General features: G+C 43.7%; 1 protein-coding gene across 7 annotated transcripts in view; it reads right to left on the bottom strand.

Moving 5' to 3' along the window:
* KANSL1 (KAT8 regulatory NSL complex subunit 1) overlaps nucleotides 1-13,736 on the bottom strand; it is a 144,434-nt gene that overhangs the window by 23,965 nt on the left and 106,733 nt on the right. For all 7 annotated transcript variants that reach the window (XM_035135742.3, XM_088655565.1, XM_088655567.1 and 4 more), the window contains exons 3-4: nucleotides 6,446-6,587; nucleotides 3,208-3,312 (exon numbers count right to left, since the gene is read on the bottom strand). In XM_035135742.3, coding sequence (XP_034991633.3) covers nucleotides 3,208-3,312; nucleotides 6,446-6,587 — 247 coding nt within the window. The remainder of the gene's footprint in view (nucleotides 1-3,207; nucleotides 3,313-6,445; nucleotides 6,588-13,736) is intronic.

Here is a 13,736-nt window from a genome sequence, read left to right as displayed (position 1 = left end):
CTCTGACATTTGGCTAGGCTGATGAAATCAGGTCCAGCACCATATAGAGGACCACAGGTTTAAATAAGGGTCAATAAGTCAACTCTGTATAAAGCAGCTCCGTATCCCTTTATATAGCTGTATTGCAGGCAGCAGTCCTCCAATTACTGGTGTGTGTGTGTGTGTGTGTGTGTGTGTGTGTGTGTGTGTGTGTATCTATACACACATGCAGGGGGACCCTTAGTGAAATCCACCCTCCCAACTTCTAATTTTTAGCTGAAGCATGCCTCCCCCTTGGACTCCTAAAACAGCAGACTGTGGAGTTGGGGGTGGCCCCTATCACCCGGTAATGTGAACAAAAGTTGCTAGCCAGGGATAGCAGAGGCATTTCAAGGGCCGGCCCACGTTTCTCCAGAGTGGAGAGCAGCACTGTCTGATTAAGAAAACTGTATATTACACCCAGCTCCACTGCCAAATACAGTCTGCAGGCTGCCCTGCATTTGTACTTGGCATTCTGCATGTACTATTGTGCGAATGACAACCAGCATGTTAATGGCCTGTGATCAGAAGCACACAATTAGCAACACCCCTTTGCCAATCACTGCTGTCCACTCTAAGGAAAGAGGTAGACGATTACCATCCTGCAAACTGCCTGGGCAAATGCAGCTGAGAGGTCCTATCATAGCACCTGCCACCTTTTCCCAGGCTAGGAAATAAAAAGCCGCCTTGTACTGCAGCCAGAATGCGGGTATATAAAAAAAATACTTTCATCTGCTCTGATTAGCAGGGCCTCTTCGTGGCCTCAAGCAGAGGCCTCTCCCAGCTCCGCTACCCGAAATGCCAGGGAATGAACCTGGGGCTTGTATGCATGCCAAGCAAATGCTCTCCCCACTGGACTATGGGCCCTGCCACACACATCAGAGTGCTCCCCTTCCCCCCCACTCTACCCTTATGGTTTTTAATGACCTCGTTTTTGCAGGAAGGAGAAACAGAAATTCCAAAACAATAAAACAAACAAATAGAAATAGAAACAAATAGAAATTTGATTCTCATGCCTTGGAATTTTGAAAACTGCCTCTGGCCCTGTGATGCAGTAAAATGTAACGCTGAGCTCACAATCACACACAAATCCTGGGAAATGTGTGTGTCCAACTTCTTGTTGACACTGCGCAGCCACAAGTGGAAAGTATGAGTCACAGAAACACAGCCATTCACGCCCACTTGGAAATGGGTTATTATTCACTTGTTCAGAGCCATAATATTCCAGAAAAGAGGAAGCTTTAGGCGATGGGGTGGAGAACCTCTGGGCTGACAATCAAGTGCAGCCCTACAGGCCCTCAGGCCTTCTGCTTCCCAGCTGGTTCTGCTTTGCAGCATTCAATGAGTGGTTCCGCCTGACTGGAATGTGTCCTTAATGCTTCTTGATTAACTAGATCAGTGTTTCCCAAACCTGGGACTGCAGTGTTTTCCCAAACCTGGGACTGGTCCTGGCTAGCTAGGGATGATGGGAGTTGTAGTATTAAAAACAGCTGGAGACCCAAGTTTGGGAAACCCTGAACTAGATGGAGAATAGAGAGGGGTGCTTGGTTATCTGAGCAGAAACTAGCCTACTACTGTATGAAGGTAATATTTGCTGCTCTGCCCAGTTTTGCCTCTAGCATCACACGCCAGTGGCATGTGCGTCCCCCCCCCCAGGTTGCTCAGAAGGGAATGTGCCCCCTGGACTGAAAAGGGTTCTTGATCCTTGCTTAAGGAAATGTGCCTATCCCTTTGAAAAGCTTGTTTCAGTCAACAATCTAACAGTAGGCAACGAAGGAAAAACAGAGACTGAACTCCCACAAAACATCAATGAAATTCTTAGGGCAGGTCTACCATCTGCACTGGGATGCGGGTGGTGCTGTGGGTTAAACCACAGACCCTAGGGTTTGCTGATCAGAGGGTTGGCAGTTCGAATCCCTGCGACGGGGTGAGCTCCCATTATTCGGTCCCAGCTCCTGCCAACCTAGCAGTTCGAAAGCACATCAAAGTGCAAGTAGATAAATAGGTACTGCTCCGGTGGGAAGGTAAACGGCGTTTCCGTGTGCTGCTCTGGTTCGCCAGAAGTGACTTAGTCATGCTGGCCATATGACCCGGAAGCTGTACGCCGGCTTCCTCGGCCAGTAAGGCGAGATGAGCGCCGCAACCCCAGAGTTGTGACCTAATGGTTCTAATGGGGTCTGGATCTAATGGTCAGGGGTCCCTTTACTTTTACCATCTGTACTACTACAGAGTCTGAAGAAGGGGTGGGCCAACCTGCGGTTGGACCTCAGCCCCAATAGGCCCCAACCAGCATGGGCCAATGACAGGGATTGTGGAAGTTGTAGTTTAGCAACGTCTGAAAGGCTACAGCTTCCACATCCCTGGTTTTAAGAGGGGAGGGGGAAATCATATCTGAAACTGAGAGTCTATAAGTGAACCCTGGAGATTTCTGGATTTTCCGATGTGCTTTGGGTTTGCTAGCTTTTCAACTTCCCTTCAAAACCTTCCCTGGAATTTCTTTTGCCTATGCCTTCAAAATTTCCAGAAATATGTTCTGGTCTTTCCCACGTTTTGCAAGCAGTGAACGTATTCTGCATATGGAAATAACTTCCGTGCACAGATCTAAGGATAGGGAGAAGATACTGAACAAGGAGCAGCAGACAGGGCAAAGTCATCTGGGAACATGCATGGAACCCAGTGGCTTCATGCTTCTCCCCATGTTGGAAGTCTGTGCTGCTCTGGGCTCAGCAAACTTGTACCTGCAAAGTTTTGGCTGCTCTAGATACTCCAAGTATGCAAATTAGGATTTTCCTGAGTCAAAAACAACAGAAGGCAGAGATTCAACAAGCAGGATAGATAGATATAGACAGACTATAGCAGGCACCCCCAAACTTCGGCCCTCCAGATGTTTTGGACTACAATTCCCATCATCCCTGACCATTGGTCCTGTTAGCTAGGGATCATGGGAGTTGTAGGCTAAAACATCTGGAGGGCCGCAGTTTGCGGATGCCTGGACTATAGCCAAAGGCTGCCTACTTCTCTTTCTCTGCATACAGAGTAGTCTTTCCCCCTGCACAGTGTACAAACAAGGGATTTGTTAAAAGCAAAGAGAATGACTGAAGGAGACAGAGCAATATAATGCTAGCAGAGGAATGGGGGAATGGAAGGAGCAAGAGCCCCACCACCTCTTATAGCACCCTCAGCACTTACCAGTCTGTCAATTCCGGGCTCCGGCTTGACGTCAGCACTAAGAGTGTGGGATGAGTCACCTAATAAAGGGTCAGAGGGAGGCGCCTCACCAAGGAGTATCAGGCCCTGAAAGAGACAGGGAAGAGCAATTCAGTGGCATCTTTCTCAGGCGGCTTCTCCTTCATGCAACTCCAAGGAATTTCTTCTTTCCCCTTTCTCTTTATCTGCAAAGCTTCAAGAGACATCAGTTCCTCTACTTGCTCCTACCAGTCAACAGTCCCTTCTCCACCCTTGCACCAATTTGAGCCTAAATGATGGAGAGCTTAAGGAAGGCATGTCCAGAGTCCGTTTTGGGGGCGTAATCCAGCCCGTCGGCCAATTTAATCCAGCCCTCGTGGCAGTATATGTTCTGGGGTAAAATCCTTTAAAAAGCTCAGCAGCTTTGGTGTATAATTGTAAAAAAAAAAAAGCGGTCAACAACTTCAACTCCACTCGAATTGACCATCCCAGGGCCCTCAACCACTGCCACAATGTCCTTTCTCCTGGCTGACCAATCGGAGCAGATAACAGCAAAGGTTGCTAGGTTCTTAGCTGGGGCAATTAGAATAAGGTCCATTATCTGACCATTGACTCAGGACAACTGTGTTTTTATATTTAATTTCCATTTTCTTCCATGTATATTGTAATGTTCTCTTGTTGCTATGGCCATCGGCTGAGGCGAATAAAGTTTCTATTCTATTCTAACATACCTTGACCCAGACAGGATAGAATGTAAGTAACTGCTTAGAACTGCATGGATTACAGGTAGGGCTGTAAGGATACCCTTATGTTCTTCTTCATTGCTTAAGAGCTAGGTGTGTGTGTGTGTGTGTGTGTGTGTGTGTGTGTGTGTGTGTGTGTCCCCGGATCACTGCAGGAGTTGCTGTAAATGCTTCCTTTTGAATAAAGGGCCTTCCTTAGCTCGGGTGGGCCTGAAGAAGTCATGAACTTCAATCCTAAAAAAAAGCTCAACAACCTTGACAGGCCCTCATGCATGTTCACTTCATCAAATCTGGCCCTCTTTGCAAAAAAGTTTGGGCAGCCCTGGCTTAAGGGATGAGAGTGAGGGAAGGAAAGCATCAAGGTTGGGGTTTTTTTGGTATTTTTTTTAAGTTAGCTTAATGCTCCCAGAACAAGATTCTCCTTTTCATTCTCCTTCATTGTTCCGACACATGCTCTTTGTGATGTCTACAACAGCTGATGAAAAGGCAGCTTATGTAACACATCCTTTGCTTTCCATTGTTTATCCAAAGTCAGCAGATTTGTCTCTCCAATAAGAAACCTTGACTTTCCTTTCCAGGACGGAGAACTTCAGGGACAGGAGCAAAGTGAGCTCAGTTGGAATCGACAGCCACACATCTTTTAAATCTGGATCTTCCATAAGACTTAGGACTTGAGCCTACCTAGAACTAAGATGGCTTCCAATGTGTATTCTGCTATGGAAAGGTTCCCTTGAAGCTTCTGCAGTGGCAGCCAAGGGAGAACTAAGCAAGGGGCAGGAGCCACGCCCCCTTTGTGTATGTGTACAGAGTTCAGGGTCCTGCCAAACTCTAGCCTAGAAAGATGTATTTCCCCAAACGAGGCTCTGTGCCAGCACAGAACCCATAGGCATGTGAGTCTATAATATAATATATATTATTATTCTACATTCCAGATTCCCAAACTACTGACAAGTATCAAAGACTGTTCCTCTTTCAATAGCCTCCGAAAAAATTGTAAACTTATTTAAATGCTAACAATTTAGAATCAGATGCAAAACCAATAGAAATATGCTCAGTTGACATCACTATTTTTCTGGAGCCCACAGCCCCACCGTTGGGTTTTTTTTAAAAAAAAAGCTACAGTGAGGAATGCATAAACCATTTCATAATATACCATACTATATTTGGGTCCTCACCAACTCACTCAAACAGGGCATAAACAGAGTTAAGCTTTTTCCGCAACAAGCAGGAAGTAGAAATTGGGTGCCCAGGGACTCAAATTACATTCATACCTCAGTTTAAGTACTTTCAGTTTAAGTACTCCGTGGACCCGTCTGGAACGGATTAATCCACTTTCCATTATTTTCAATGGGAAAGTTTGCTTCAGGTTAAGTATGGACTTCCAGAACCAATTACACTAATACTTCCGGTTAAGTACGCTTCAGTTTAAGTACTCTGCAGACCGTTCCCAGTTCTTTTGCCAATCTGATGAAGCCATAAAAGCTGGAACTGGACTGTTGCCAGTCTTCGGTCCATGTTTGCTCTTGCACAGTCCTCTCTGTTGTGCAGAACGCAGCTATCACAAGCACAGCTGTAACTCAAATTCCAAGCCTCTCCGATGAACAGGACCAGGGTGGATATTTTCCAAGGCACAGATGGAAAAGGATGCTTCGCTGTCATGGTTGTGGTTGGGTCCCTGTGTGCCATTCTTCTTCTTCTTCTTCTTCTTCTTCTTCTTCTTCTTCTTCTTCTTCTTCTTCTTCTTCTTCTTCTTCTTCTTCTTCTTCTTCTTCTTCTGCGAAATATTGGCTAAACCAGTATAGTATTATAGGATGGGCAGTTGCAAAGAGAGATCCAGGATACAGGGGTGCATCAGTCCAAGCTAGGGATGTTTCAGAAATTCAGTCTTCTGATACAAATACTGATAGGGCTATGTGTGAATCAACTCTTCAAAGCCCAGCACCATCTATTTCTGCATACCCAGCTCATATTTTCAAATTGTTGAGCATCTGCGGCGGATGAAATGATATAACGCTTTCCCACTCGGAGGACTAGAATCATGCCTTTGGATTTGATGTGAAACAAAAGATTTCAGGCCACATCAGCGGCCTCCAAATGACCTGAGCTGTTCTGCATTGATATACCTGGGATATCGTGAACCAGCCTACAGTTTCTTAATGTAAGCAAGTACAGCCTTCAATATTATGTGCTTTAAAAATGTGGAACGTGCTAACAAAATGTGGTTACTCGAGAGGAATATAAAGCATTAGTGGAGTTTTTTAAATTTAAAAAAAGGTCATGTAAGCAACTTTGACTTACATCCGCCAGCTTCTGCTGCTGCCTTTAATCAGCATTCATACACCATGCCAGATCAAGTCATACAATCACGACCCAATATCAAAGGTATTATTTTGCCTTTTAAACATGCAATGCAAAAGGGAAACACTTGAGGAGATGTTTTTTCAGGAGCAGGGACTGAAGACCCTCTAGGTGAAGACGTATCCTTTTACTTCCCTTACCTTATTGGCTCGGATCTGCTTGTAAATATCCGTTTGCTGCCGGATTCGGTACTCTAGATCCGAGACGTGTGCTTGAAGCCAGTTCCAGCGGCTGACAATGGCTGCTCTGTCTGCTGCCCACCGCCATTCTGACCTTCGCCTCCTGGGAAAAACAGAGGGAAAGAAGCATTCTGCGTCAAGGAGTGGACGGACACACGTTGCCCCAGTTTGTGAGTAACCCAATTCTTGCCACTTTGTCTTATTTGTACCTCGGCTTTAGAAAAGGGGGGAGGGGACAGGACTCAACCACCATGAATCATTATCCCCCCCTACACACACCTGGAGGGCACCAGGTTGGGAACACCTGCCATAAATGATGGCTGCGTTCCATCTCTGATTCCAATTGGTCAGATCGCCCAGACTATTATTATTATTATTATTATTATTATTATTATTATTATTCCCACTCCACAGCAAACTACCCTACAACTCTAAAGCATCCACACCAGACACTTGTCCAAATTGCTTTTACAAATTTATAGACTTCACAGCTTCTCTAGCCTGTTTATTCCATGGATGAGCTCTTTTAAAACATTAGGAGCCTACCCTGTTCCCTATACATATTCCAGTCAATCTACTGTTGTAGTTCCGGCCAAAAAAAAACCCCGACATGTGCCTTTAAGCCCTTTCAGCCTTCTCAAACTTCTACGCCAGGTTTCCTCAACATGATGCCCCCTCCAGTTGTTTTGTACTACAACTCCCACCATGATCATAAGACATACTAACTAGGGCTGTTGGGAATTGGAGTTCAACATGATCTGGAGGGGAAGGCTTTCCTACATTTTAAATCACCCTTGTAGCTCTCTTCCATAAATGGAATGGAAATTTCTAGAATGGAAGTACAGGGGGGGGAGAGAGAAAAGTGCCTTAAGAGCACCAAATACAGGGGGGGGGGACTTTTACTCTTAGGAACTGTGTTCGTTAAAAACAGCATGTGTGAAAGGCATCACAATGACAACAGGACAGAGCTGAAACTGAGGAAGGGGCACTTTTTGTAAGCATTTCTACCCCCTGAAAAAAAGTGCACATACACCTTTGGCAAACTGGGGTGCTCCAGACAGTGGCGGAGCTTCATGTTCTGGCACCAGGGGGGGTGCCAGAGCAGGCGGGGGCAGGGCTGGCATGCATCCTGGAGGCGTGGCGCCCAGCCCTGGCCGGGGAGGGGGGCAGCCACAATTGCACTCCACTGGGATCATGCTGCCGGGGGCGGTGCACTCCCCCTGCACTCCTCTTCCTCCCCGTGGCTCCAGAACAGGAAGGGGGGAAAGTATCCGTAGTATTCCTCCCTGACCCCCATTTAGCGCAGGGCAATGATTTCTGTCTCCAGTGACATCACCACAATGGCAAACCTGATTGGCTATGTGGTGTCTTAACACCACGCTATGCAATCTGCAATTCGCTAGAATCGCAGAGCTAGCAAGAAGGAATGTAATTTTTTAAAAATCACACCTTTGCTGGAAAGGGTAGCAAAGAGACACAAATAAGCACTTAGGGAGTTTTCAGGGAACATTTTGTGGGTGGGTGTGAAAAAGTCCCCATTTTGCGCCAAAAACGTTGGGAGAACATTTGGCGCAGCACTAATTGATTAGTCATGTGAAGCTAGGTCCCTACGGTATTTCAAAGCAGAAGGACGACTTATTGTCCCACACCTAATGCAGAAGAACAGGGTGGCTGAAGTGGCAAAATATAAAATGGGGTCGAAGTATTTGTCCGAAACCGAGCAGCAGTGGCAAGCCACAAACTGGGAAGAGACATTCACTATGTTGTAGAAGAAAGTTCTGAATGTGTCCATGACAAGAACAACTCCCAACACCCTTTCCTTCAATGACTCAGCAAAGGGGGATCTTCCCTGCTTAAAATGAGAGGCATACTGTCCATGCCCAATCAAATCAGTCAAAGGTTGCTTGATTTTTGCTTGAGGGCTGCCTAACCAAAGGTTTCCTGAAGGGGATAAATGCCATCCTAACATGAAAGCATACGGAAGTAAATACTATACAACACAAACACTCACAGATACAGGTGAAACTCAGAAAATGAGAATATCGTCGAAAAGTGCATTTATTTCAGTAATGCAACTTATTATTTTTATTTTTACAAATGTTTTCTTTTGGAAATTCCACAGTAATAAAACAAATAGTTACAAAAATACAAAAATAAACATTGCTATTACATTTCATTAATTACATTCCATTTATAATTGACCCATCTAATGACAAATAATTAGAACAAATAAAGGCTTGACATATCTTGCTTTGCATGTCATGCATCTATCTCATATATTGGTTTCACCTTTTAAGTTGCATTACTGAAATAAATGCACTTTTCGACGATATTCTCATTTTCCGAGTTTCACCTCTACACTTCTGGCCCTTGACTCTACAATACAACTTTACCAGCAGGAGAGACATTCGCACTCCTACATTTATAAACAACTATTTCAGAAGGTGTGTGTGTGTGTGTGTGTGTGTGTGTGTGTGTGTGTGTGTGTGTTTAAGCACCTCATCAAGTATGGCTGTCATCTACCTGAAAGAAAGACCTGCGTAGTGTGAGTGAGCCTGTTAAGATTGTCTTCTGCATTTCTCCGAGGTGTTTTCTTTTTATCCCTCCTCTTTCTGTTTCTCTTAACTGTCTTTGTGAGATCTGTCCTGAGAGAAATGTGGGGGACAATCCAAAGGCTCTCACACACCACACCAGATTCACACAGTTTCTTAGGCTTCTCAGAGAGGCCTTGCTCCGGGTACCATCATCATTGTGGCAGAGTTTAGCTACATCTTGGGAGTTGAGGCCAGTCTTGGTAGTTGGTGGTGTGGCTTTTCCGAAACATTTTAAATGGGTGCATTCCATTTGCATGGAGGAAGTTTCCATTTGCAATGGAAAACTTTCTGATGGCCAAGAGCAGGGGTCTCCCCACCTCTCAAAATTAGGCTTGAAAGAAGCATTCTGATATGGAGTACTGGCTGGGTCAGAATTTCGTATTGACTACTGTGAAAAATAGTCTCAAAGGAATTTACAGTTAAGTTGTGGTGTATAAGTAGCAGCAGCACCCTGCTTTAGAGAAGAACCTAATTCATAATGTTTAGTTTCATTTGTATTTCATAAACAAAGCTACCATAAACACTTTGAAACTGCCCTGCTTGAAATTGGCATCCATTCGTTGCTACTGATGAACTTATGAAACGGATGTTTTTCCATGGAAAAATTAAGTACTAGATTTTTTTCTGTGGATGTTTTCCCACCACATCAGTGTTTGCCACATTTGTAGAACTCTTCAGAGAAAGGTCGGGCACACTAGCAGAGTCATTTATTATTATTACTATTATATTATTATTATTATTATTCAAATTAGAGAAATGTGAAATGCAAATTTAGTGTTGTATAGTTCCATGCCATCCCACTTTAAATCTTGTTGTGATTTCATCGTTTTATCAATATTTTGTACTGCACTTTGTGTCCTTTATGTTCGAAGACAGCAATCAGACAGATAAAAGCATCCAAGAAGGGCAGGTGTGGACAAGTGATGTGCAGATATTGCACATAAAGAAGCAGGATGCTTGGAGGATGGGGACAGGCAGAAGAGACAAAGCAGCTTTTCATAACCCTAACTAAAATCTCGTGTTTTTAATGACAAATTATGAAGAAGCAGCTCTTATCAGCTTCGATTTTAACCAACATACTTTAAATCAAATGAAGTATTGCTATTTCTGCCAAATGAGTTCAATCATCATCATCATCATCATCATCATCATCATCATCATCATCTCCTCTATACTGTCCTTTCCTCACCTCTAGGAGACTGTGGTGGCTATTCTAAGTTCATCCCTTCTCTCTTTCTAAGACTACGGAGTTGCTTTTTTTACTAAGCCAAACAACTGGCTTTCCTAGTCTGGTACTGTCAGCAGCAAGTCTTGACCTTAGCATGTTCAGGTCAAAGATCTGCTATTCATGGTCCTTTAAAACTGCAGGTGCCAGGGATCAAATCCACGGCCTCTGACATACACAGCACACATTCTACCAGTGCCTCTCCACTGCTATGTGTTCTGCCACATTAAAAAAAGAGAAAAGAAAAGAAAAAGACCATCTTCAACAATGGCTACAAACACAAAACTTTTAAGTTTCAGCTTGCTAACAATGAACAGCCACTTAAAGCAGATGTGGCCGGAGTGAAACAGAAGCAAACCACAACTGAGACTCAAGACAAGAAAGATGCAAATCATAGCAGCCGTGGAGTTCTAAGACTCTGGCAGCTGTCGCAATATCTGGGAATCATTCTTCCAATTGGAATTGCATGAAAAAAGAAAAACCCTGCATGAGTACTCATAATATTTAATCCCAGCTGGATTTCCCCCCAGCACCTGAGCAATTTTCTACAGCCCAGTTAGTATCCAAGGCTGAACCTAGGTTGTTTTGTTGTTGTTGTTTTGTTGTTGTTTTTTAAATCCCCTCTGGCTGTAGAAAACTAGCACAGAACAGATGAGTGGGTTAGGCCAGAACACCATCCCCTGCCCATGTACAAGTTAAAAAAACAACAACTTTGCAAGGACTTTTAAAAACAGTAACAGACCACAGAATGTTCCAAAATGTTGTCCCCCACCTGCATTCTTAATTAGTGCTTGATGGTAACATAGAAACAGAAGGGATACCTTCAGTATCCAAGGTGAAACAAACCTGTTCGTACAGAAGGCTGATTTTTCAATGTTTTTCTCTCCTCACTCCATTATCTGAAAGGTATTTATTTGCAAGTTTTTAATCCTCATTCCTTATTTTAAGCTCTGAAGCCCTGATATTTCATAGGTCTTGAAAGAAAGGGTACCACAGCATGGCAATTGCAATATAATGGCAAGTGCCACTAAATCCAACAACAACAACAACAACAACAACAACAACAACAACAACAACAACAGAAGAGTATCTGAAGTCCTCCCTAGGGTATGTAGCAAACCAAACCTTAAGATCTTATTTAGAGATCCCTATTTAGGTGAGGTATTTTGGGGAGCCACCAACAGCCTTTTTGGTGGCGACACCACATTTGTGAAATCCTTCTGTAAAGAGGGTCACCAGAAACCGCGCTTGATTATTTAATTTCTATACCCCTTGATATATTAAAATAGCCCTAAGCGGTAAACAAAAAAAGAAACAGCCAATTAAAAACAAAATATTACAAAAACAGTTACACATAAAAATATTACATGAATATGAAGTTACTAATCTATCTACCTATCTATCCAAGCTAGACAGTTCCAGAAAAAACACCTACTTCTTCTTCACTAACTATGCAAAAGCATTTAACTGTGTCAACCACAGCAAACTATGGCAAGCTCTTAAAGAAATGGGAGTGCCTGATCACCTCATCTGTCTCCTGAGAAATCTCTATGTGGGACAAGAAGCTACAGTTAGAACTGGATATGGAATGACTGATTGGTTCAAAATTGGGAAAGGAGTATGACAAGGCTGTATATTGTCTCCCTGCTTATTTAACTTATATGCGAATTCATCATGTGAAAGGCTGGACTGGATGAATCCCAAACCGGAATTAGGATTGCCGGAAGAAATATCAACAACCTCAGATATGCTGATGACACAACCTTGATGGCAGAAAGTGAGGAGAAATTAAAGAACCTTTTAATGAGGGTGAAAGAGGAGAGTGCAATATATGGTCTGAAGCTCAACATCAAAAAAACCAAGATCATGGCCACTGGTCCCATCACCTCCTGGCAAATAGAAGGGGAAGAAATGGAGGCAGTGAGAGAATTTACTTTCTTGGGTTCCATGATCACTGCAGATGGTGACAGCAGTCATGAAATTAAAAGACCCCTGCTTCTTGGGAGAAAAGCAATGACAAACCTAGACAGCACATTAAAAAGCAGACATCACCTTGCCAACAAAGGTCCGTATAGTTAAAGCTATGGTTTTCCCAGTAGTGATGTATGGAAGTGAGAGCTGGACCATAAAGAAGGCTGATCGCCGAAGAATTGATGCTTTTGAATTATGGTGTTGGAGGAGACTCTTGAGAGTCCCATGAACTGCAAGAAGATCAAACCTATCTATTCTGAAGGAAATCAGCCCTGAGCGCTCACTGGAAGGACAGATCCTGAAGCTGAGGCTCCCAATACTTTGGCCACCTCATGAGAATAGAAGACTCCCTGGAAAAGACCCTGATGTTGGGAAAGATGGAGGGCACAAGGAGAAGGGGACGACAGAAGACGAGATGGCTGGACAGTGTTCTCGAAGCTGCAATCATGAGTTTGACCAAACTGTGGGAGGCAGTGGAAGACAGGAGTGCCTGGCGTGCTCTGGTCCATGGGGTCACGAAGAGTCGGACACGACTAAACAACAACATCATCATCTATCTATCTGTATCAATTCATTTTCCTTCTGACACACCTTCCCTCTCAGCCTTCAGGTTCTCACCCAGGGTTCAAACAAACTCTCAGCTCACCTACAAAATGTTCCTGGAAACTGTGAATACCACCCTAGTCTCTCACTATAGGACTTGCTTTTGATAGGCAGGCCCAAGGTAGATGCCACTTCCTCAGGCTGCCCACAACTGTGTCCCATTCTGCTGCACTCGACATACCCAGCTGATGCAATTCTGATGCCAAGCAAATTGCCTTTTTCATTTTCTCAGGCATCTTTCTCAGCAATAGCTTTCATTTATTTTATCACTGTTGTATATTTTTATGTTCCTTTTTTTTACTGCATGCAGTATGTGTTGTGCTGAACATTTTACTTTAATGAAGATGCCCCAAGAACCTAGTCATACAACAATCTATAAATATCAGAAATAAAAAAGCACACAACCTTAAAACAGGGAAGATAAATATCACATGAAAAATCAGAGCATTGTGGGAAGTGTAGTTTTGTGCAAAGTGCTGGAAGAAACCACATGTCCCAGTTTTCCCCTTCGCTGAGATTTTATTGAGGATTTACTGGGATTTGTTGTTTGCTTGCAGCAGGTACTGAAACAGCATCAAGCTTAGAAATGAATGAAATGTAGGGAAATGGAAGTGCAGAAAAACAGGTGTCTGTCCTCACAAACAGCATCTCTTCCTCCGGAAAAAGCACCTTTTCTTCCAAAACATTCTGCAGTTCAACATTAAAAATTGTAAACCAGAACAAACTGTACAACTGTATTTCTACCAGCTGGAGACAGTAGAGCAGGCCTGAATGGCATATTCAACAGTGCTTTCCTATTCACCCATTATTTTGCAATAAAATCTAAGACAGTGTTAAGTCAGGCTCCCTAAACATTCGC

This window comes from Zootoca vivipara, chromosome 12 (genome assembly GCF_965207765.1).
Source record: "Zootoca vivipara chromosome 12, rZooViv2.hap1.1, whole genome shotgun sequence".
Lineage (NCBI taxonomy): Eukaryota > Metazoa > Chordata > Lepidosauria > Squamata > Lacertidae > Zootoca > Zootoca vivipara.
The sequence above is the reverse complement of the archived record's forward strand: the minus strand, read 5'-3'. Positions and strand labels throughout refer to the sequence as shown.